The 26,000-nt window shown below is 39.6% G+C and overlaps 1 protein-coding gene and 1 pseudogene across 2 annotated transcripts in view; both read right to left on the bottom strand.

Annotated features, from left to right (window-relative positions):
• Nucleotides 1–62: 62 nt before the first annotated feature.
• LOC127429673 (fibroblast growth factor receptor homolog 1-like) lies at nucleotides 63–12,528 on the bottom strand (annotated as a pseudogene).
• Nucleotides 12,529–13,463: 935 nt separating this feature from the next.
• Nucleotides 13,464–26,000, bottom strand: part of LOC127429469 (ubiquitin carboxyl-terminal hydrolase 32-like) — a 101,469-nt gene continuing 88,932 nt past the window's right edge. For both annotated transcript variants that reach the window (XM_051678471.1, XM_051678472.1), the window contains exons 30-34: nucleotides 23,143–23,334; nucleotides 22,624–22,873; nucleotides 21,317–21,753; nucleotides 16,679–16,771; nucleotides 13,464–16,105 (exon numbers count right to left, since the gene is read on the bottom strand). In XM_051678471.1, coding sequence (XP_051534431.1) covers nucleotides 15,932–16,105; nucleotides 16,679–16,771; nucleotides 21,317–21,753; nucleotides 22,624–22,873; nucleotides 23,143–23,334 — 1,146 coding nt within the window. In that variant the 3' untranslated portion in view covers nucleotides 13,464–15,931. The remainder of the gene's footprint in view (nucleotides 16,106–16,678; nucleotides 16,772–21,316; nucleotides 21,754–22,623; nucleotides 22,874–23,142; nucleotides 23,335–26,000) is intronic.

The raw sequence follows: 26,000 nt of genomic DNA, 5'->3' as shown, positions 1-26,000 counted from the left end.
CCACTAGGTGTCACTGTAAGTCCAAGATGACACGAGCAAAACATTGCTGAGTGTACCTTTAATAATATGTGCATTGTGCGTTCATCACAACAGATGTGACATTTTTTTGAATATTTTATTTTCAAAATTATCCATGGAAACATGTCAAAAATACTTTTGGTTATTAGAGTTGTGTAATGTCCTTACATATTATTATTATTATTATTATTATTATTTTTAAGTATGTATAGATTTAATGGAGCGTTACATGAGAAAAATAACTGTCACAAAAGTTTGCCGCAAAGCTCATTTGCATGTGAAAATAATGAAAATAAAATAATATTTGCCACAGGAGTTTGCCAGAACTCTCGATTTTAGTAAGGGGGGGCCTAGGGTTCGATTTTCCTTCGATTTTTGTGCCACCCCTAAAACTTCTGACGCACCCTAGACCAAACACTGAAACACGATCAAGGGGGACCAACCCAAGCAAAATTATCAAGGAGGAGCACCCCTGGTCTGACAAAGAGATAAACAGTTGGCCACCTTAAAGATCAAACTGCAGGCCTATTATGATGACAATAAATCATCCTCACTCACGTCTCTTGACAATAGGTTCTGGGAACAGCGTTCTTATATCCAGTACAGATATTATACACCAATTGCTCAGATGAGTTTAGAGTTGGGTAAGGTATGGTGCCTGTGACAAATTAAATACAATAAATACAATAATCATTTTGCAAAAATTTTGACTCATTAAAACATTTTGCAAACATCATGTTTATGGACCCATTTTCAGATATTTCTCACCAAATGTTTGCATTTCCCACAGCAAAATACCAAATGCCCAAATATCTCCCTTAAAACTGTAGTAGTTGTGCCATAAATACTCCGGAGGGTACCATTTCAGTGGCACACGTTCCTACTAACATTAGGGGGATACAGATTTAGGTGGTTGATCAATGAGGATATGCTGGCTAGAATACCTGTTTTACGTAGTTTATTAGCTCACCTTGTGTTGTTTTTTCCTACTACTGTGCCTACTCCTAATGCGGGTCAAGTCCCTGGCCAGACCAAACTCTGTTACCTTCACCTCCCAGGGGAAACGACTCACCAGAATGTTCCTCAAGGCAAGGTCACAGTGCACTATCTGGACGGTACACAGAAAACATTCAAAATCATTCTTTTCCACTATCACTTTGAAAATGCTTCATCATGTTTATGGTGTAAATAGAAAGGCTGTCCATTTGAATAATGAGCTGGTCATTTCAGAGAATAGTTCTATTGTGTGTGTTTGTGTGCCCATTTTTGATACCATTTTGGAGCACAAGTGTTCCATGGCCAAGGCGATGTGGTAGGATGCAATGGTAAATTGGGTCGGCGCTCAGTTTCTCTCTGTTCTGGACAAAACTGCGCAGTGTACCATAACTCATGAACTCCATGATCAGCATGTACGGCTCTGAGAAAACAAACACTGCTTTGGTCACATGATGGGATGGAAGCAACTACATTATTATATTTTAGTACAAGTTTGACAAGTTTCCCTAAAATTAATGTAAATAATAGTAAATGAAAGGGAATGCTTGCAATATTGCGTTTCAAGTGTGATAATTAAAGTAATATTCAATGCCAGTTAAGCTCAATCAACAGCATTTGTGGCATCATGTTAATTACCACAAAAAACAATTTCGACTCGTCTCTCATTTTCTTTAAAAAAGCAAAAATCGAGGTTACAATGGCACTTACAATGGAAGTGAATGGGGCCAGATTTGGGAAAGTTTAAAGGCAGAAATGTGAATTTTATTATTTTACAAAAGCACATATTAAATGTACTGTTAAAACGCATGTATTATGTGGGCTGTAAAGTAGCTTCAACCATCTTTTTTGCAGGAAATAACAGGGTTTTCATGTTATGTTGTCATGGCAATGTAGTAGTAAAACTGGATATAACTTGATCAGAAAGGTTGGTGAGTGATTTTATCACACTTAAATCATGTTTACATGCATATTGTTTATATCTTGTGGCTAAACTTTTGAAAAAGTGTTTTAGCGTTCAAAAATTGGCCCCATTTATTTCCTTGTATGTGCCTCACTGTCAACCAGATTTCTGCTTTTTTTAAAGAAAAGGAAACTTTGTGGAAATCAATATTATGCCACAAATGCTGTCTATTGAACTTAACTTGTATTAAGCCCAGTATATTCCTTTAGAATAGTTACACCAACATGACATATTCTTACAGTATATATTGTATAGGCTACTGTTTACTGTATAGTGGTGCTCAAAAGTCCACATCAAACACATGGGATTCAAAATCTAATTTAAACCCGGAAATACAGGAGTTTTAGGATGTTATGATGAATAAAAAATATTTAAGACTCTGCACTATAGGTTACTAATCAAATAAGCAATTTGTGACACTGACTAGGTTCATATCTTTGTACGAAAGGTCAGATTTCTTTGCATCCATTGAGCAGATTTCTTTGCTTCCGTTGAGCACACAAGACGCTCTTTAAAACATTCTTTTTTTTCTGATTAACAATTTTTTTATTGATTCACATATTGAACACAGAAAAACAAAAAATATATACACAGAATCAACAATTAACCCCCACTATTACCCCTCCCAATCCCCAACCTCACCCTGGCCCCCAACAACATCCCAGTGGTCATACATGATTATAGACACACACACAAAAAAATGAAAATAATAATAATAATCACACATCGAGAAATGCCAGATATCCGCCCCATTTCCCCACAAACAAGTTCAATTTCCCCAGTCTTCTAAATGACCATTCTTCAAAGGCCGCCACCCTCCCCTTCTCCGAGCACCACTCCTGAAATGAGGGCATTTCAGCTGACCTCCATCCCTTTAAAACTATCTGTCTGGCGATCATGACACTGGTTATGACCCAACTCTTTATGTGTCTAATCTCAACATCGATGACTGCCCCATCGCCCAAAATACAGAGTCTGGGGCAAAATGAAACTCAAGTGCCCAATACATCACACACAAAACTCTGAACCTTCAACCAAAACTCCTGGATCTTAACACCCCCCCAAAAGACATGGGTTATGTCTCCATCCTCTGATTGGCATCGCCAGCAGGTGGGTGTGTCTTTAAGACCAAGCCTATACAATCTAGAAGGGTTACAACAGAATCGATGTAAAATCTTGAATTGCATAAGGCACACCCTTGCATCTCTAGATGCAGACTTGATGTTTTTTAGAATCCTAGCCCACTCTCCCTCCTCCAATACCAAGTTTAAATGTTTCTCCCATAATCTCTTGAAAGAAGTTGAAGCTCCATCCCCCAGACTCTGAATTAGCAGGGAGTAATACACTGATGCCTTATGACTTTTTACAAAAGCAGTAATCACCACTCCCAGAGTATCTGCTGCTTTAGGGGGGCGTATGCTACTCCCAAAAATAGTGCAGAGCAGGTAGCGCAGCTGTAAATACCTTAAGAACTGAGAACTAGGAATCCCAAAATGTTGAACCAAATTTTCAAAGGATCTCAACACTCTGCTCTCATACAGGTCACCAAGTCTAGTAACCCCCCTCACAATCCACTCTGACCAGCAGAAAGGGGACTTATTAATACATAATTTGGGGTTCAGCCATAAGCTCCAGGCAACATTTAAATAAATGTCAGAATTAAACACTCTGGACACTTTTGTCCATACCGAGTGCAAATGTGAAATAATGGGGTGTAACTTAACTTCTCCGGTTAGATTAATAGAAAGGCTTTGCAATGGCAAAATAGGGGCAAAACGTCCTATTCAATACAAAACCAGGGAGGGGCTCTCTCAGGTGGGAGCGACCAATGAGCCAAATGTCTGAGACCGAATGCATGATAATAAAACAAATCTTGGGTAGGCCTAGCCCACCTTTGTCAATGGGCCTATGCAGCTTACTGAAATGTAATCTGGGACGTTTCCCATTCCAAATGAAGGATTTGCTATGCTGTCAAATGCTTGAAATAAGAGAGGGGGACATCTATAGGGAGAGACTGTAACAGGTAGTTGAATTTTGGAATACAATTAATTTTAATAACATTAACCTTCCCAATCATCAATAAATGTAATGAAGCCCACCTGCCCACATCTCTTGAAAACCTTTTTATTAAAAGGTCAAAATTAACTAACTAAATCACACAAATTTGCTGGCCACTGAATGGCTCCCGGTTGAAAAGCCGTTATCGGGCAGTACACTGTCAGAGCCAAAGCTTCGGATTTAGACCAATTAAATCAAAGGAGTTTAGAAAAGGAATTAATAATTCCGTGGAGGCAAGGCATAGATCTAGAAGGTTTCAGAGACGAATAATAAAATATCATCTGCATAAAGCAGAATTCTTATGCACCACTCCTCCCGCCATCACCCCTGGAAAATCATCCTCCTTTCTTATTGTGGCTGTTAATGGTTCCAGGGCAAGACCAGTAATGGGGAAAGAGGGCAACCCTGCCAGGTGCCCCTATCCAGAGTAAAATAATCTGAAATCAATCCATTTGTGTGTACCGCCGCTACCGGGTGTCTATAAAGTAACTTCATCCAATAAACGTACTCCCAAACCCGAATATTTCCAAAATCGTACAAAAAGATAATCCCGGGGGGCCTGGGTAGCTCAGTGAGTAAAGACGCTGACTATCACACCTGGAGTTCATGAGTTCGAATCCCAGGGTGTGCTGAGTGACTCCAACCAGGTCTCCTAAGCAACCAAATTGGCCCGGTCGCTAGGGAGGGCAGAGTCACATGGCGTAACCTCTTCGTGGTCGCTATAATGTGGTTCGCTCTCGGTGGGGTGCGTGGTGAGTTGTGCGTGGATGCTGCGGTGGATGGCGTGAAGCCTCCACACGCGCTATGTCTCCGTGGTAACGCGCTCAACAAGCCACGTGATAAGATGCACAGATTGACGGTCTCAGATGCAGAGGCAACTGAGATTCGTTCTTCCGCCACCCAGATTGAGGCGAGTCACTATGCCACCATGAGGACTTGGAGCTGGGCATTCCAAGTTGGGGAGAAAAAAAAGATAATCCCATTCTACCATATCAAACTCCTTTTCAGCGTCAAGTGAGATGGCATTCAATATCATTCGCCACTGACCACATGATATTGATGAAACGCCTAATGTTATCAGAAGAGCTGCGGCCCAGAATAAACCCCACCTGATCTATATGTATAAGAGATGTCATAACTTTACTTAATCGGTTAGCCAATATTTTGACAATATTTTAACGTCTAGCTGGATCAGGGAAATTGGACGGTAACTCTTACACTCGCTTGGATCTTTGTCCTTTTTAAGAATCAGACTGAGAGGCTTGTGTCACGGTTGGCGGAAGCTTTCCATTCTTTAATGATTCCGTATAAACTTCTAGCAAAAGTGGAGCCAATTCTGTAGCATAAGATCTAAAAAATTAACCTGCAAAGCCGCCTGGCCACGGAGCCTTGCCTTTAGGCAAGGCCTTAATTACCTCGCCAAGCTCCTCCATGGTTACCTCAGAATCAAGATATTTCTTTGCTCAGTCGTCAGTTTAGGGAGTTCTAATGGTTCCACAAAGTTTCTAATATCTTCATAAGTAGATGAAGATGTGGAACTATAGTGATCAAGATAGAATGCTTTAAAAGCATTATTAATATCAATGGCCGAGATAAAAATTTCACCACCAGCAGATTTCACTGAGGGAATGGTAGAAAAAGACTCTCTCTACTTTATATATCTAGCCAAAGCTTCCCTGCTTTGTCCCCTGACTCAAAGTATGACTGTCTTGCCCTGAATAGCCAAAACTCCACCTTCCGTGACAAAATAGTATTATATCTGTATTACAATCAGGTCAATTCTCTGAGGCCATCAGATGACATTCGGCGCTTCAGCTCTGCCTCTGTACTTTTAATATTCCCTTCCAACTCCACGATGAATGAGGCATACTGTATGATCCAACCCCTAAGAACCGCCTTAAGTGCCTCCCAAGCCATGCCCACAGAAGATACTGAGGACCAATTGGTCTCCATATAAACATTGATTTCAGTCTTTAACATTTGTTGGAAATCAGGATTTTGCAAAAGGGATACATTAAAGCGCCAACTATATGATTTCTTTTTCTCCATATGTGGTAACACTTCTAAACTCACCAGGGCATGATCTGAGACTAAGATGTTTCCAATTGAGCAATCCACAACAGATGAAATGAGGGACTTAGATATATATATATATATATATATAAAAAAAGATCTATTATAGAATAAATCTTATGGACTGATGAAAAAAAATGTATAGTCCCTAACAGATGGGTTCAAAAGTCACCAGATATCTGCAGACACATCCTGTGAAGCGTCAATGTTGCTCTAGGGGGCTTACACACTTTTGCTTCACTATGATCAAGTACTGAGTCCATCAAAAGATTAAAGTCTCCTCCCAATATTATATCATGAGGGGTGCCAGTGGCTTGCAACATCCCTTCAAGATCAATAAAAAAGTCCTGATCATCAGCGTTAGGTGCGTAAATATTAGCTAACACCAACATTTGCCCCTGAATTTCTGCTAAAACAATAATGATTCTCCATTAATTTAGACATTTGTATTGTAGATGTTTACTTGTCAATGTAATGACTCCCCTGCTCTTACTTGAGCCAGCACTAAAGAAAACATGTCCACCCCATGTCTTCCCAAATTTTTCAGCTTCCTGCAAGGAAAGATATCACATTTCTTACGCTTAAGAAAATAAATAACCTTCCTTCTTTTTATGGGGTGCCCCAATCCATTCACATTCCACGTGGAGAAAGATAACCCACTCATATTAACATTTGACATTTTGATATAATAGAAAAAATATATTGTGTCAAAAACAAGATTATACAGACCACATTCCAACATTAGTGCAACAAGCGCCAACAGCGCCAATCGGTGTCAATCCCTCTAAATTCAAAAGGTCCATGTACGCCTACGAGAGTCCCCTGCGACAACTTTGTCATCGGATTGCTCAAGTCCAGTGCTTCTGGACAAATTCTGTGAGGCGAAATTAAATAACAGAAAATACTTTGTAAACCAAACCCCTGCCAATAGGCAGAATAAACACAATGAACATGTAGATTCATTCACAGAACTGCCTCGAAGGTGTGTTCCTCCACAAAACAAATTCCAGCCGATATAAAGGCATTCAGTTTCCTCAGACAGACAAACAAGTGTTCAGTGAGCCGGCTGTTTATGAGTGCAGCAGATGACGTAATCATTCCAATGTCCCGCAAAAATATTCCACAAAACAAACTTCAGCCAACAGGAGGCATAAGCACAAAGAATGAACATATTCATCCACAACTGTCCCAAAGCAGTGTTATTCCACAAAACAAACTCCAGCCGCTAGGCGAAACCAGCACAAAAAGAAACAAAACAGTTCCTCGGATGGTCAAAAGTGTATTGAGCGAGTCAAATTCACTCGGAGGCCGCATAAAAAATTACACGACTTACTCAGTCCGTCAACTTTATAAAAGACATCCTTTGTGTGGGCATGTAGATATTTTGAGACCATCCTTATTATCCATTCTCAATCTGGCCAGGAACTTCAGTGTAAAAGTGATCTTCCGTCAATGCAAAAGTTTCTTGAAGGAGTGTTATTCCACAAAACAAACTCCAGCCACTAGGCGGAAACCAACACAAAAAGAAACAAAAATGGCACCCAGCTTCTTCTGAGAGCCAAGAGTAAGTACAGTGAGTTAATCCACTCTGGAGCTACATGAGAAACACCAAATGGCTTACTCACCCATTGTTTCTTTGAAGGACATTGCTTGCTTGGGACACGTAAAACTTTGCGGCCATCCTTAGTATCTTTTTTCAGTTTGGCCGGAAACATCAGTGCAAAAGCGATCTTCCATTGATGTAAGAGTTTCTTACATTCCTTGAATCGATTTCACAAAGTACGGGAACAAGAAAATATTGTGATTCTTCCAAGAAAGCTTTCCTTTGCTCCTCGCCTCACGCAACACAAGATCTTTATCGGATGATCTTAGAAATTTGGCCAGAATTGATCGGGGCCTGTCTCCCTCAGCAGATCTGCGAGCCGGGTCTCTGTGTGCTCACTCGACTTCCAGCTTATGGCCTGTTATATCGAGCAGACTCGGGAAGAGCTCATCTAGGAATTTCACCATATCTCTGCCTTCTTCATGCTCAGGAATTCCAACAATCCATACGTTATTTCGTTGACTCCTATTTTCAAGATCTTCCAGTTTTTCCAAAATGTTTTCCACGTGTATCTTGGTCGCTAGCGGATTAGAAGAGAATTCTCTCTCCGATGACTCCAGATAATCGATCCATTTCTCAACATCTGCCACTCTTGTAACCAATTCAGAGAATTTTGTTTCCATCACTGATATCGATCGACGTATTACAGCGAGATCCTCCAAGTCAGTAACAACTTTCATCAGCATCACAGACATGTTGGACAGTTGATGCTGGATTTCTCCCACCACACCGTCCAAACAGAGTCCCTGGTCCGCAGGCCCGTCAGAGGTTTCAGCTTGAGCACGTAAGTGTCTTTTAATGTCTCCAGATCCCGAGGATTTTGAATTCTTTGCCATGTTTACCTCAAAGAACAAATATGTAGCTGGGTGTATTAAATCTCACCGGATTATAACATGAAAATAATTGAAAAACTAGCAAAGTGCGCAGAGCTTGCCGTTTACACGTCTGCTCCTTGCATGGCATCACGTGACCTCGCTCTTTGAAACATTCTTAAATCAACATGGATCATCAGGTTTTGCACAATCTTGTATCCCACTGTATGTGCAATAGTGATTCTTTTAAGGTTCATTAAAGTCACAAAGCAAATATAGCTGCAAGCAGCAATTATTGGGGTTCAAGCGGCATAGGGGCTTTAAGTGCATGTGTCACAATGTTAAAGCATTATTCAGATAGCTTGTAAGCACCTAAAATAGAGCTAAAGCAATATAATTTTATTTGTTTATTTTAAAATTATTTTATTATGATATTTATGATGGTTTGGTCTGCATGAATAAAAATATCAAGCATCAATGATTTTAAGAAAATCTGTAAAAAAAAAAAGAATTAAATAAATAGAAATAGTTATAAAACAAAACATTTCATGATAACTTTCGACCAATAGTTGGCACGGTCACCGAATTTGTGTGGTGGTGTCAGGGACTGATGCCAATGAGACATACAAAATTCCATGTCAATACAGCAAAGCGTCACTGAGATAAAGCTTCTGATGCTTTTTGGCATCTTGCCTAATTCGTTGAAGTGCTGTTCAAGAACCATTTAGTCTACCAAAAAACTTTTGATAATTTTTGTTATGAATGTCCCTAGATGACACATGACAAATTTCGAGCGAATTGAACTTATGACACATGTCTCTAGGCCTTGTGGTTTGGTCTGCACGATCAGTTTTAGGGGCTTGAACCCCTAATAAAGCACAAGAATAGAGCAGTGTGTCTTACCCTCCACTGTATTCCAGTCAAGCAGCTGCATCACATTTTTATGATACGCCAGCTTTCTCATTATAGACACCTCATTTTCCATCTTCTTAGGGGTGATACCTGCAAGTGACAGCCAAAACATAATCTAAACAACTGCAGGCGCGTGATTAAGATTCTCACACAGCTTGATACAAAAAGCTGCAAGAGTTTAAATGCATAAGATGGGAATGAAATATCTTCTCAGGCTGTTCTACCTTCTTTTCCAGTTTTGCATGTGATTAGTGCATGGCCTTTACAAGTGCCCCTTGTAAGCCTTGCTTTGTAGAACACCCCTTCTCTCCCCGCCTCTATGAGCTGAATGAGGCTCAGGTCTACTTTTGTGAACTGATGTACCTAAAGGTTATTGTTTGAGGACTATACTAGTTAATCACATTTGACTATTTGATATACATTTACACATATTAATATATACAGGTGCATCTCAATAAATTAGAATGTCGTGGAAAAGTTCATTTATTTCAGTAATTCAACTCAAATTGTGAAACTCGTGTATTAAATAAATTCAATGCACACAGACTGAAGTAGTTTAAGTCTTTGGTTCTTTTAATTGTGATGATTTTGGCTCACATTTAACAAAAACCCACCAATTCACTATCTCAAAAAATTAGAATACATCATAAGACCAATAAAAAAAACATTTTTAGTGAATTGTTGGCCTTCTGGAAAGTATGTTCATTTACTGTATATGTACTCAATACTTTGTAGGGGCTCCTTTTGCTTTAATTACTGCCTCAATTCGGCGTGGCATGGAGGTGATCAGTTTGTGGCACTGCTGAGGTGGTATGGAAGCCCAGGTTTCTTTGACAGTGGCCTTCAGCTCATCTGCATTTTTTGATCTCTTGTTTCTCATTTTCCTCTTGACAATACCCCATAGATTCTCTATGGGGTTCAGGTCTGGTGAGTTTACTGGCCAGTCAAGCACACCAACACCATGGTCATTTAACCAACTTTTGGTGCTTTTGGCAGTGTGGGCAGGTGCCAAATCCTGCTGGAAAATGAAATCAGCATCTTTAAAAAGCTGGTCAGCAGAAGGAAGCATGAAGTGCTCCAAAATTTCTTGGTAAACGGGTGCAGTGACTTTGGTTTTCAAAAAACACAATGGACCAACACCAGCAGATGACATTGCACCCCAAATCATCACAGACTGTGGAAACTTAACACTGGACTTCAAGCAACTTGGGCTATGAGCTTCTCCACCCTTCCTCCAGACTCTAGGACCTTGGTTTCCAAATGAAATACAAAACTTGCTCTCATCTGAAAAGAGGACTTTGGAACACTGGGCAACAGTCCAGTTCTTCTTCTCCTTAGCCCAGGTAAGACGCCTCTGACATTGTCTGTGGTTCAGGAGTGGCTTAACAAGAGGAATACGACAACTGTAGCCAAATTCCTTGACATGTCTGTGTGTGGTGGCTCTTGATGCCTTGACCCCAGCCTCAGTCCATTCCTTGTGAAGTTCACCCAAATTCTTGAATCGATTTTGCTTGACAATCCTCATAAGGCTGCGGTTCTCTCGGTTGGTTGTGCATCTTTTTCTTCCACACTTTTTCCTTCCACTCAACTTCCTGTTAACATTCTTGGATACAGCACTCTGTGAACAGCCAGCTTCTTTGGCAATTAATTTTTGTGGATTACCCTCCTTGTGAAGGGTGTCAATGATTGTCTTCTGGACAACTGTCAGATCAGCAGTCTTCCCCATGATTGTGTAGCCTAGTGAACCAAACTGACAGACCATTTTGAAGGCTCAGGAAACCTTTGCAGGTGTTTTGAGTTGATTAGCTGATTGGCATGTCACCATATTCTAATTTGTTGAGATAGTGAATTGGTGGGTTTTTGTTAAATGTGAGCCAAAATCATCACAATTAAAAGAACCAAAGACTTAAACTACTTCAGTCTGTGTGCACTGAATTTATTTAATATACAAGTTTCACAATTTGAGTTGAATTACTGAAATAAATGAACTTTTCCACGACATTCTAATTTATTGAGATGCACCTGTATGTTTTTAAAGCCAAATCTAAGCATTTGCAAATGCTTAAATTATGTCATTCAAAAATAAGAGGCTGATTTTCAATTAAGATGTAGCGTACCTGTTGGAGAGGCTTCCAGGGTAATCTGCAGCTTGACATTTTGTCATTTGTTGTTTGTTGTCGTTGTAACGGGATTTCTGCAGTGTGGTCTAGTGGTTCAGTAGGGTTCAACACGATGGGAGATGGAGGAGGAGAATCTTGAACTCGGAGGCTCACAACAAGTCTCCCATGTCTCAGCTCATGTATGATCTTCTTCATCGACTGATACCTTGGGAGGGAAACAGAAGTTGAGAATTTGTCAATATAGTACTTAGGTAACATTTTACAATAAGGTTCAATTTGTTCACATTACTTACAACATAAAGTATCATGAACTAACAAGGAACATAATTTTACAGCATTTATTAATCTTGGTTAATACCAATTTCAACTTAAAGTGTTAAAAATGTATTAGTACATGTAGAAATTAACATTAACCATGAATAATAAATGCTGTAAAAGTATTGTTCATTGTTAGTTTGATTTAACTAATGTAATGTTAACGAATACAACCTTATTGTAAAGTGTTACCGGTACTTATTTATATTGTATTTTTAAATGTAATAAAATTACATTTGAATACTCATTTATAAATAATTCAACACACAACTTCAGGTTTTATCTCAAACATAAAGGGTTAAATTGTTAAACAGTCCTTCATAAAATTTTTTATGATTTTTTTAATATTTTTTTTTTTTACTTTAAGCAAAGGCATCCAAACACAGTTATAAAGAGGACAGTAACAGCATAGACAGAGATTAGGATGATGTGTTCAATGCCATCTGTAAAAGAGATGAAATACACCAGATAATCCCTCAGTGTTCATAAGAGCCATTATCTACAAATACTTGAAATTAAACAGTCTCCAAATTCGCATGACAAATCTAAATTTGTATAATGTAAAGCATATATTTGTCACCACATTTAATAATTTCTAAACTGTTCATACAGTTTAACAGCCATTGAATACTTACTGAAAACTCCTTGTGAATCTGTCATGATGAAACCAAAAGCATCACAAAATCTTTCAAGTCATCTAAGACAGTTATTCGAAGAGTACTAAAAGAGGAAAAGACACAAATCAAATATCCTCTGTGTAATGTTTCACAGCCCCTTGGTAAATTTTGATGTGATTCATTTTATATCCTCAAAAAATAAAATAAAAATAAAATAAAAAAAATAAAAAATAAATAAATACATAAAGTAAAACAAAACACTTAAATGAGAGTTTGCCTTCATTGTATGGCATATTCCTTTAATGTCAACCAGTCACGTTCTCGTCCCAAATTGTTTAAATGTAAAACCCTCTTAGGAAAAAATTAAAAAGCATGTCTACACAACCCCAGCCCAAAATCATTATACAATGCATACCATTTTCTATCCTTCTTCTGCATGTGAACTCATTACATGAGCATACATGAAGACCACTGAGGGTAAGGTGCACTTCTGAACAATAAGCCACAATTCTACACTACAGCGCTTGTGGTAGAGCAGAACAATTCTGTAAGTAGCACAGTGTGTAGGTTGACACATTTCCTGATTTAATTATGCTAGCCTTCATATATATATAAAAACTGTGAAACTATGTGACCCACCAAACCCACACGAGCACACACACAGTCTTGTGATCATGATTGTGATCTATTTGTTTGCATATATCACTCAAGGGAAAAATTCTGGAGGAAATATTGACACTCAATCAAGAAGGGTGAGTAGATGTCCTATATTAGGTTAGTTAAAATGTCAAATGTGGCTTGAATGCAAGGAAGCAAGCCTGACTGATGGCACTGGACGGTTTACAGCCCAACAGGGAGGTGTGATTTCCTCTTTGATGCTCAAGGAAACACCTCGCATCATTCACTAGCAAGCCATGCACATTAAATAAACACTCCCTTTCATGTAAATCTGTGCAACAGAAGGGACACAAGCGTAACTGCAATTGGCTGCATTTAATTTGTTTCTTGAATAATTATTACAGATCAACAGTATCACTCCATATACAACTACAAGTACATTTGTACAGTTCATTTTCAAATACATCCTTTTCATTGGCTTATTTACAAAACATGTATGTACATCTGTCAGTGCAATGTCAATTTTATTGTTTAAACAACACTTTACAAAACTAAGTTCATTAAATTAATACATCTCTAGCAGTTCATCAAAATTAATTTAACAAAATTATGACTAACAAACATGGACAAAGACACACATCAGTAGTTGATTGCACTACTTGAAAAGTGATAATTTTTGCCATTTTAATAAATTATCCCTGTATCAAAAAAATTCTGTGAATGTTTCAAATTCAGCTGTATGTTTGCCGTTACTGTAATCGTAATGCAGCTTCCAGTTAAACTAAAAGCACACATATATAATTCCAAGTGAAGCAAGATTTCAATTTGAGAAGAGTGAAACATTGTTCAGGAAGACAATCTTTTACATTTTGATTTTCAATGTTGGATAGGCATTTTTTTCTTTTAACATTAAATATCTAAAAATTGTTTACAGTTCATATAACATAAGTGCATTACTCTTGATGACTATAATTACCTTACAGTAATACAGTTGTGTTTATTTCACAAATGTTTATCTTTTTTTCTCTTTTTTCCGACAGGGATAATACCTTTCTTTGATGGCTAACATTTAGTTTGAATATCTGTGACATGGTAATCTTTAAAATACAGCAGCAAAATAGGTATGGGTGAATGATCCCCAATGATTTCCAAGGGGTTTAATGCCCCACGTTTAGGAGGAGCTCATTCAGTTGATGAGAAATAAGAGTCTTTCAATATTTCATACATATTTCACAGTGGTAATTAAGTTTGGCTCAACAGAAATGCTACTAGAAACCTGGAACACCCTCCGACACAGAACTCTAGAGATTTGAGCGGTTTAGGCAGAATGCTGTTCTCTAAGAGCAAAAGTTGTGAAATTTTCATCCATTCTAACAAGACATTCATACAGATAACACTGTTCATACAACAGACCTCTTTCTTTAGCTTTCGTCAACAGTATTCAATGATTTCCCCAAACTATGTACATGACCAGTTAAAAACTTTGGCTTGGACATGTGAAGTTTCCCTTGCGAGACAACATTGATCAGATATGTATCTGGTTGCCGTTTTTACTCTCTGCCTTCAGCAGTATATAGAGAAGCAAAAACTACAATGAAAACAGGAAAACAATGTAGAAAGTGGCATGTTTACGGCATTATTGTTGAGAGGATGCTGTGATTTGATCTGACTGCTGAGACTAGTTAAGTGTTTGAAAGCCCCAGTTTAGGCAAAGTGAACTACTGCATTAAAAAATAATATCAATGATAAAAATAAGTTGTTATAAAAAAATAAAAAACAATCAAACAAAAAAGATTATAAAGCTATACATTTACTCTTTGAAAGAGGAATGAAGCCTGAAAATAAACCATCTTAAATAAGATTTAAAAGCAAAACAACAACAAAAAAATCTATGCATAATTTGGCAGCGGAGGAGAGGGAAGATTTTAAGTGGTAGAAATTATCTTTAAAATGAAATATTATGGACATTTTTGGAAAGTGAATTTTGTCCATAAAGAAAATAATTTCAACAGCTCCCCAATGATATAATACTGTCATGTGGATTTTCAATAAACAGTTGGCCAATAAATAGCAAAAATGTGAGGTAGCGTATGCAAATTACAAAAAAAAAGAAAAAAAGAAGGCAAAAGCCAACAAAAACAAAACAAATGAAAACCAAAAAAAAAAAAAACCAAAAAAAAGAGAAAAAAAAACATGAAACCAAATTAAAACAAAACAAATAACATGAAACAAGAACTAAAAAAAAAAAAAAAAAAAAAAAAAAAAACTTTAGAGAAACCTTTAGGGCTCTTTAATAACTACAATTTAGATCAACGCAATAGATCAGTTTCCTAATTAAAATAATAGATTCTCGCTATTAGCATTCCAAAAAATTAGCAATAAAGGAGCATACGCTTGTGTCTGATACAGTGATATAAACACAGCATTTTTTTTATCGTTATGCGATTTTCTTTGTTTGCCTGTGTAGGCTGCAATGTAAAAGAACGCCCAGTTTTGTCTGGTAATCGTGCTATCAAGGGATTGGCCAACTTCCAGTCCAGTACAGAGTAATTTTGTTTGCTTGGCAACAATGACATAATCGCTACAGTTCTCTCTCTATTCACCCATTCACATGTTGTCCCTCACGCACCCCCTCACTCGTCTAAATGAACTGTCAGGTCACCTCTGTTCTGAAAGTGCAGTCAGTGGCGGAGTTAGGCCAGTCAACTAACTGATATTTTGTGCTTTCACAAATGATGGTCCTTTGGGGCAGCGCTGCCGTTTCAGTCTTCATTGCACTGGCATACCGACGGATTTCCCTAGTGTCTTTCATGTGAAAGAGCATGACATCACTGAAGCACACAGTACTTTTTGTAGTCAGATTCAAAGTCTTCGTCCATGCTAGTGGTGTCTGCCATCTTTTTGCCCTCTGTTTTTGGCAGAAACTGCGAGTAGTCCACTCCCTGCTGTTCGTAGAACAGGATGTAAGCTGAATCGGTGTCAATCTCATCCGAGTGAACTTCCTGAAGAGAAGACATGAAATAGTTTGTTTGTAGTGTTGCTCAATACGTTGTTGTCATAGGCGAAGGGTAAACGTACTACAGGGTAAGGATTGCACTGCTTAATTTAATATATACTTTAAAAATCTAAAATTATTTCAGAAACAAAGACATTCTCCTAGCACATGCCGTATTGTTCAGCCATACGCACTCCAGTGATATCAGATGAATTTGGCTGCAGCCACTGATCTGGAGTCAGCTTTTCTGTTCTCAATGGTAATACATTTTTGTGTATTACTGGGGTGGATAAACTGATCCTAGACCAGCAGTTAAGCCCCGCATTATCCCTGAGTGACAATGGGAAATCTCTTTCAATACCTACAGTATCTATATTTGTTGATAGCCTACACATCATGCCCGTGGCCAGGGTAAAGCTTAGCCTCCCCCAGCCTTACACACACTCCACCTATGTTTGTTGTCTGAGCTTTTTCCACTATGTAGAAATATCTGCATGTTCTTGCTGTGCAGAAAGTTGCACAGTGCTAAACAATGTAATGTCTGAGACGTCAAAGAGCAAACACAGAGTGAGGATCTTACCTTGCAGCTGCTGTCGTTGTAACAGTACCATTTTTCGTTGGGGTTTTTGGCATAAGTCACATAGTGCCCCCCTCCCATTATTCCTGAATGGCACTGAAAGAAAAAAAATTCATTTGTGTCAAAGATATTGCTTAGAAAAGGAATTGTTTCTGGGCAGCTAAGTTGTAATAATAGAAAATTGTCTCTGAAAAACAATTACTTTTCTGTAAAGTGAATTGTGTCCATAGAGAAAGTATTTTCTCCCAAGATATAATAATGTCACACTGATTTTTTCCATGGATAAATTGCAGAAATGTGAGGTAGTGTGTGGAAATTAGTGGTCAACCGATATATCGTTGAGGCCGATAAATCGGCCAATATTCTGAATTTTTTAATAATCGGCAGATAGATTTTCCTGTTTGGCCGATTTGTTTCTTGAGGGCACTGTGTATCGCCTGCTTGCATGTAAAGCGACTGAGATGACCAGTCAAGGTTCATTTTGTTGATCCATGCCATCATGTTACAAAATAATAGACTATTGTGCAACACAGTCTATTTTAAACGGTCCGCATATCAGAGCCACGGCAGATGCCTTTGAGCTCATAATGTTCAAGTGTTCGCATGTTTCATTCTCCCTCTCTCTCCTCAACAGTTCCCTGTAAATTTTAACTGTCTTGTCTAATGATAAAAGGCAAATATAGATAAACTAATATCATATACCGTCTCCAAATATACACATATCTCATTTAAACAGATGTAATAAACAAACCTCACAAAACTTGAGCAGATCCAGCATCCTGTGGAGCGCTCATTTATTTACCTCTAAAGCACGTATTCTCTCTTCAACAGCTCCCTGTTACTTTTAAATTTCTTTTCTAATGATAAAAGGAAAATATCAATAAAACTTCTATTATATACCGTCTGCAAATATACAGATATCTTGTTTAAACAGATGCAATCCATGAACCTCACGAAAATCCAGCATTTTCTTCCCGTTGAGCGCTCATCTACAGTAATATCTTCCTCTAAAACGTGTATTCTATCAGCCAGAATCAAAACTTCAGGATCAGGTTCAAAAGTTCCTCTGATTCACAAACACGATGGTCACCGTCATAATCCAAGCAGGCGATTCAGGCCATTTAAACTGTCAGGAGATTGCTGCTCGTGCTGGATCCACATTAGCGTGAGCGCAATTTCAAAGTAAAAGCGTTTCACATGTGCTATAATTAAATGTCTTATTCACTATGCACTGTATGTACAATTGGTTTGATTTGGTATTTTTTTTAGAAAATGCGATTGCTAATGTGGACATGGTTGCTGGACGACTGTGTGTACTGTTATTTCAGTACACGGCTGTGGCTCAGGTGGTAAAGCGTGTTGGCCACTAATCGCAGGGTTGGCGGTTCGATTCCTGGCTCAAATGACTCCACACGCCGAAGTGTCCTTGGACAAGACACTGAACCCCAAGTTGCTCCCAATGGCAGGCCGTCATTGGTGTGTGAGTATGTGCGTGAATGGGTGAATGAGTCACAGTGTAAAGCGCTTTGGAACCGCTAAGGTTAAAAAAGCAATATATACGTGCAGACCATTTACCATTTTAAATTACTTTTATGTTATTTACTAAATGAAATTGTGTGATATATTGGCATTGTATCAGCCTATCGGCCACCTTGCACTCTGGACATCGGCATCAGCAATTAAAAAAACCATATCCGTCGATCACTAGTGGAAATTACTTTAAAAATAAGCCAACAGAACCAACAAAACAAAAGCCAACAATAAGTCATAAGCAAACAAAAACAAAACAAATGAAAACAAAAAACAAAACAAAAATGAAAATAAAACATGTTAAATCAAAACAACACAAATTTAAACAAAACAACATAACACAAAAGACAACCTTTAGAGAAAACTTTAAAGCTCTTTAATGCTATAATTTATAGATCTATAATGCTATAATTATAGATCTATAAACTAAAATTTATAGATCAACACAATCTTCAATCAGTTTCCTAATTAAAATAATAAATTAATAGATTCATCAGTTCTGAGTTGTAATAATAGAAAAATATCTCTGAAACACAATGGCTGTTGATGTGTATGTGACGAGGAGCAGGGCGTGGCTGGGCCGAGAGGACGCACGCCCGGCGCTCAGTTGCCCAATCAGCGGGAGAGAGGTAAAAAGAGAGCCCTCGCCGCTGAGGAGGATCGCGATGCCGAGGAGAGGATTGGTTCGATGGTACTGGAGCGGTCCGCCAGGAGATGGAGGAGACTCTGCTGTCCACCAGGAGGCCGAGAGGAGCTGTTACTGTCCGCCAAGGGACAGAGGAGTCGCTGCCGTCCGCCAGGAGGCAGAGGAACCACTGCCGTCCACCAGTAAGTGGAGGAACTGTTGCCTTCTGCCAGGAAGCCGAGGAACCGTTGCCTTCTGCCAGGAAGCCGAGGAACCGTTGCCTTCTGCCAGGAAGCCGAGGAACCGTTGCCTTCTGCCAGGAAGCCGAGGAACCGTTGCCTTCTGCCAGGAAGCCGAGGAACCGTTGCCTTCTGCCAGGAAGCCGAGGAACCGTTGCCTTCTGCCAGGAAGCCGAGGAACCGTTGCCTTCTGCCAGGAAGCCGAGGAACCGTTGCCTTCTGCCAGGAAGCCGAGGAACCGTTGCCTTCTGCCAGGAAGCCGAGGAACCGTTGCCTTCTGCCAGGAAGCCGAGGAACCGTTGCCTCCGCCAGGGGATGGAGGAACCACTGCTGGCCGTCAGGAGGAGGAATCCAGTGCCATCACCCGCTGTTGTGTTCCAGTAGGATCGCTGGAGAGCTGGCTGAGGACCGAATGGTGGCGTGGTTTTTCTGTCTTTTCTTTGCTCTCTCTCCCTCTCTGTCTCTCCCACTCTCTTTCTCTCTCCCCTCCCCCTACCCAGGAGGCGGGGAAGACCAGCCGGCGACGGAATGGCCGAAGGGGCAAGTCCTCCCCTCCAGGAAGGAAGGGGGGGGGAGTAAGTTAGACCGGAGGTTTCCCTGGCCTGAATCGGGCGGTGGGGGAATGTGACGAGGAGGAAGGTGTGGCCGGGCCGAGAGGATGCACGCCCGGTGCTGAGTTGCCCAATCAGTAGGAGAGAGATAAGAGGAGGAGCCAGGGATGCCAGAGAAAGAGAGAGACGCACAAAGCTCTGTGTGTGTGCGTCATTGTTTACGTTCAAAGTCTTCGTCAGTGTTCTATTAAAAGTCTTGTGATTGTTAATCCGGTTCCTGCTTCATCCTTTCCCTACCAAACAAGAGGCTTGTCTGCCACAGTGTAATATGCTACTGTGCATTGATTGTCAACTTCCAATTATACAACAGTTAGTTCTGGTCCACTAATTTGATTGGACAAGCAGCGTTCCAAGAATGTTTTACTGTTGTATCCTTTGTCCGTGTTCACTCCAAAGTATTCAAATTCCATGGTTTGCAACATTGTAACCAAACTATTTTCATTAGTAGAGCAAAAATAAGCAATAAATCTGGCAATATTGTGTTTGAAATCATTATCATCTTTATTGAACTGTTGTATAAAAGTAACAGTTCTGCAAAAGCAAAGTAATATTGCTAAGTGGCACATTTAATTGCATTGTATTTGGAATTTAAAATCTAATCACTTCTCTTAACAAGCGTGGACATGGTGTTCCAGACTCACATGGTGCCCTAGGCAAAATCAGAAATGAGCAGCCCTCCACCCCACAAAATAATAATAAAAAAAATAAAAAATAGTGACAAATTATCTAACTACATTGAGACTACATTTTTATTCTATCAAATTATATTATTTAATTATATTATAAATCTACAATACATTGTATACACTTTATCTTGCACAAAAACAATCATGATCTCAATGACATTAAACAAATAATGTGGCAACATTAAATTGAACAAATAAATTCAAACCAAATAAAATGCACTAAATAAATTGTTTGTTTATTTGCTAAATACATAAAAAAAAAAACACTTTTATATTAACTGAGTTGAAAACATAGTGATAAACAGCTGTAATAATCTAAATGCTTTGCTTCAAAAAAAGAAGACGCACTGAACCATTTATTATTGTTTCATTAACATCAACCGTCCAAATTAAACGATTTCCTAAAATGATTTGGACTTCAAAACGCTACATATAATTTGAATGGCGAATTGTTTGTTTTAAACAGATTCATTAATGAACCATCAAAACGAACTGATTCACTTAAATGATTTGGACTTACTGAGAGAGAGAGAGGACGGTTTAGGTAAACTCGTTAGATTAATGTCGCAATTATCATTAATTGCTCGGCTATTGCGTGCACAATACAATGAGACAAAAAGCTATGTTGTGTTTTGTCATGGTACACCATTACTTGTTGTAAAAAAATAAACAGAAAATAGCTCGGAAAAGCTAAACTATTGTGAAAATAGAAACTATTCTGTAATGCTACTGTTTAATATGCAATGAAGTGGGGATGCAGCTTGGCTCGTTGGGGCGCCCCGGAGAACAATGCCACCCTAGGCAACTACCAATACTGCCTATGACAAGATCCACAACAGAGCATGGAAATATTAAGAGAAATGTAATTAATTTTTTGAGGAGAAATTTTATTTTTTCCAATCACCAAATACAGTTTGAACTAATGAAAAACATAGACAAGAGCCACTTACTGAGATTGCATATAAATTGTAGAGGGGCTCCAGGCAGATGTCATCTCTTTGGTGAGGGGTGTCCAGCTCTGCGCTGACCTCTGTGTGTCCATTACTCTGACTGCTGTCTTGTCCCAGTCCATTCACCATGATGACATCACAGTCTGTGCTTGAGGCATCCAATGACCAGGAGTCCTGTGTGTTTGCGTCAGACAGCATGACCGTCCCCTGATTCTCCCCATCCGTCACTATGCCTTGTTCTGGCTCTGTCTCGCCCTCCTTGCTGCTGCATGTGATACTGCTGTCCAGGTTTTCTTTGCTGTTTGACAGCCGATGTCTACTGCCCAGCTGGGGCAGACGCAGACGGCCCTGTTTCCGTCCCGTGTTCCTGGGGCTGCTACTGGGGCTACTGTTTCTGCTTAGTGGGCTGACTACCCTCCTGATTGAGCATGGGGTGCCTGAAACAATAAAGCAACATTTTTTTTCTTACAGTTTATCAACATGCAGTAGCACACTGACATTGTGAGTGATATATGTAGTGATCAAGGACCCTCCTCTCAAAATCTGATCACAAGTGGGCACCAGGTGTAAACAGCGATGTGTCTCAGCCGACCACTTGTGATTGGATCACTGTGGCAGTGGGGGCGTGGTCGAGTGTCTGTCCGGAGGGAGAGAGAAAGCGGTAAAGGCACTGCCAGGGGCGGAGGAGTGCCCTGCCGGCTGCCAGAAATGCGGAGGGGTCGAGGGAAGACCACCGTCCACGAGGGGAGGAGGAAATCGACTCCACGACCGCCTGGAGTTGTAGGGCCACTGCCAGGGACGTAGGAGTGTCCCCACGGGCCGCCAGAAACGCGGAGGGGCGTTCTGTCCGCTGGGGGTCGGAGGTTTGACACCGGTCCGCCCGGGGAGGACCGGCTGTCGTCCGCTTGAGAGGGTGGAGGAGTGATCGAGGGCCACGCGACGACGCATCAGAGAACCGGCTTGACAATACAAATAATAGTTTAATAATAAACTTAAAAACACACAAACATAAACACATACAGGGCAGCTGCCTGTAATTCTCTCTGTCTGCTGGTAGCGTGGCCGCTTAAATGCCGCTCTCCCCATGCTCACTGGAATTAGAGACAGGTGTTAGACATAATTTAGCTCAGGTGTCAGTACCCTTACCGCTTTCTCTCTCTCTGGACAGACGCTCGACCACGCCCCTACTGCCACAATCATTTAAAAGACATTTCTTAGAACTAGGTGTAAACAGGGCCAGAGAATCTCACTTACTGTTCATTTAACAAGCAGCAAGGAGAGGAGAAAGAGCAGGGACAAATACAAACCTTTGCCAGAGGTGGGAGGACTGGCCACAGTAGTAGTTGAGACAGAAGACACAGAGGAGTCTCCACTCTCCAGCTTCTGGAGCTCCTCTACCAAGCACTCGCTCTGGCTCTGCAGGCTGCCCATGCTCTGAGCCACCTCCCGTGGGGCTAGGAACGCACTGGGGTCGAAGCTCTCTCGCGGAAACTTCACAATCTTCTGAGACTTAATCCAACGGCCGTTGACAAACTGGAAGCGTTTCAAATGAACAATCTGAAACAAGACATCGAAAAATGATTTAAACTGATTCAGGGCAAATCTAACAAAATGCAATTTAAGTTTCTGCAATTAAAACACTAGGTGATGACTAAAGGCATTTTCACAACAAACACAAACCTTTATTTTCAGTTTGTTTTCAAACTGCAATTTGTGTCAAAATAATAACAAATATGATTTAAGCAAAACAGGTGTGTAGCACCTATAAAAAAAAATTGCCAAAGAAAGGGGACAAGGAGATAATCTGAATAATTTGTGTTCCTGACCAGTATGGGGGGCAGCCTCCAGAGGTCCAGCTTCTTGGTGGCCAGGCGGTGGGTCTTGCACTTGGAGCAGTAATAGAGCTCATCCTCTCCCAGCTCTTCTTCACTTGTAAAGGCTTTTAAACAGCTGTCCAGGCTGATGGGCTCGGCCTGAGCACGCCGACTCTGCTCAACACTAGGATGCTCTTCCACTATCTGTTTCATACAGACAAAGCAATTAATTACATTACACACTGACAGAACGACTTCATAACTACCCTGAAACAGAGAAGTGGACTAGAAAAAGGGATTATTTGAAAGTTTTTCATATATTATCCAGCCAGACTGTCATTAAATTGTGGCTATTATGACCTGTTATTAATATTGGTTTAACTGTTGATGTTATACTAGTGAGTCTAGATCAAAGGCTAAAAGTTTGGCTGGTCTGCATGGCCCAGTAAGCCCCGGATGGTAGATGCCATAACTACACCATCTGGGCACACAAGACATCTCTCCTCATTGGTGGGCATTCTAAAATAGCCATGTGTTCACATGAGATAATTATTTTGAAAGCAACATGTAAATGGCAAATATTTCATATTTTAGATGTTTTGCCAGTGATAAATTTTTTGGGAGAGCTCTTAAAAGTGTCTTTCTCAGCTCACTAGCTCAAGGCTACAATTGCTACAAGGCTGAATTGAGTTCGCAAGCTCCTCGTCCAAATGTTTTGGCATGCGTGGATAATTTTGTTCATCCACCTGCAACAGGTGGGCGACCTGTAAGACGTCTCGGAGTGACACATGACAAGAAATGCTGTTAGTCACTAAGACACGTGCTTGAAGAAACACATTTTATTATATATATATATATATATATATATATATATATACACACACACACACACACACACACACACACACACACACACACACACACACACAGAGTACTGTGCAAAATTTTTAGGCACTTGTGAAAAATGTTGCATAGTGAGGATGTCTTCAAAAATAATGACATAAATAGTTTTATTTATCACTTAATGTCATACAAAGTCCAGTAAACATAAAAAAATCTAAATCAATATTCGGTGTGACCACCTTTGCCTATAAAACAGCCCCAATTCTCCTAGGTACACCTGGACACAGTTTTTCTTGGTTGCTGGCAGATAGGATGTTCCAAGCTTCTTGGAGAATTCACCACAGATCTTCTATCTATTTAGGCTCTCTCAATTGCTTCTGTCTCTTTATGTAATCTCAGACAGACTCGATGTTCAGTGGGGGGCTTTGTGGGGGCCATGCCATCTGTTGCAGGGCTCCCTGTTATTCTATTCTAATATTTTCTATTTGCAAAAGTAATGTTCGGGAGTCTAACATTTATATTTCCTATTGACACACTAAAGCTGAGGATATAAATGACCATCTTAAGACAAATGCTTTTGTGAAACATCTTATGTGCCTAAGACTTTTGCACAGTATTATGTATATTTTAATAAGGTCAATCAGTCTAAACCTTAATGACATAATTCCAAATCATCAGTAACTTTTCATGTATGACACTACCTTTACCTTTCAGTGAGGTCACTGCCATGACAGTACAGGAAAAACATGACAAACTGACTTGAATAGGAATGTAGTAGGCTATGACTAATTGAAAAAAATCTAAAAAGTGATGCTACATCTTACGATTGTTGTTTAACAAAACAACGTGTGTTGCTGTTGTATGATATGGAGAAAAATCACTCTGAATTCCTTTGTCCACTTTCTCTATTATGAATGCTCAGTTACACCACTGTAGACTGGACTCTTAGCTGAATGCATAATAAACATCTCAACCGCAACAACCATCTGCTGTACAGCACAACACAAAAGGATATATTTCTGTGGCATTTCTCCATTAGGATATTATTATTTTCCAATTAACTGCTCCCTCATCCTTATTAAAGACAACATCAAGTAAACCATAAGATTGGGTTGGTTGCAGAAATTATTTTTGCAATCATTTTAGCAATGCTGCCTCATTGCAGATACGACAGCATGGACGCTGCCCTTGAACGTCCTTGTTTACTGTTGGCTGTGTTTTACTTAAATGAGCTCTGAGGTCCTACAGGACTCCCCACGTCTCTTAATGTCCTCATGATGCAATCAGAACACTTCAACAGTTACAATCATTTATTAAGAGCTGCTCCGGAATGGTGGGGTTTGTGTGCAGTTTGCAGCAAGCCGAACAGATAAGACTGGCCTTGACTTACATTTAAAAATTTTTTTTTTTATTTCATTACATTTTTCAACAATACAACAAAACAAGCAAAAAAGCCAAACAAAAAGCAAAGAAGAAGAAGAAGAAAAAAAAAGTAAAGTAGTTCAGAGCACAAATATAGAGTTGGAAACTAAATTAAAGTACAAGGATCCAAGGCATATACAACTCCCTCCCTCCCCACATCAAGTTATTGTCCATAGTCCAAATTGCATGTAATGCCTAAAATCTCTAGCAGTTTCCCCATTTTTGAATGAAGAGGTGAGTTCTACCCTCAACACAGTGCCTCAATTTCTCCAAGGTCACCAAGTCAACAACCAGAGATCTCCACAATGGAACTGAGGGAGGATCATCCCGACCCACTTCAACATTATGGCCTTTCTGGCCAGCATCAACAGTGATTGAATGATGTCCTCATGCCCTTTTAGATGATCAGGTATTTTCCCAAGCATGCATAACAAAGGGTTTTCTGGCAATTGTTGATCTAATGATAAACTAATCTTGTGACATACTGCCCTCCAGAATATCTGAACTTTAGTACATTCCCAGAGACAATGCAATCTGGTTCCCACAAGTTTTTTACATTTCAAACAATTTGGAGAGACTCCTGTTTTATATTTACTATAAATGTA

This window comes from Myxocyprinus asiaticus, chromosome 39 (assembly GCF_019703515.2).
Source record: "Myxocyprinus asiaticus isolate MX2 ecotype Aquarium Trade chromosome 39, UBuf_Myxa_2, whole genome shotgun sequence".
In the NCBI taxonomy this organism is placed as follows: Eukaryota; Metazoa; Chordata; class Actinopteri; order Cypriniformes; family Catostomidae; genus Myxocyprinus; species Myxocyprinus asiaticus.
This window is presented reverse-complemented; position numbering and strand designations above follow the sequence as displayed.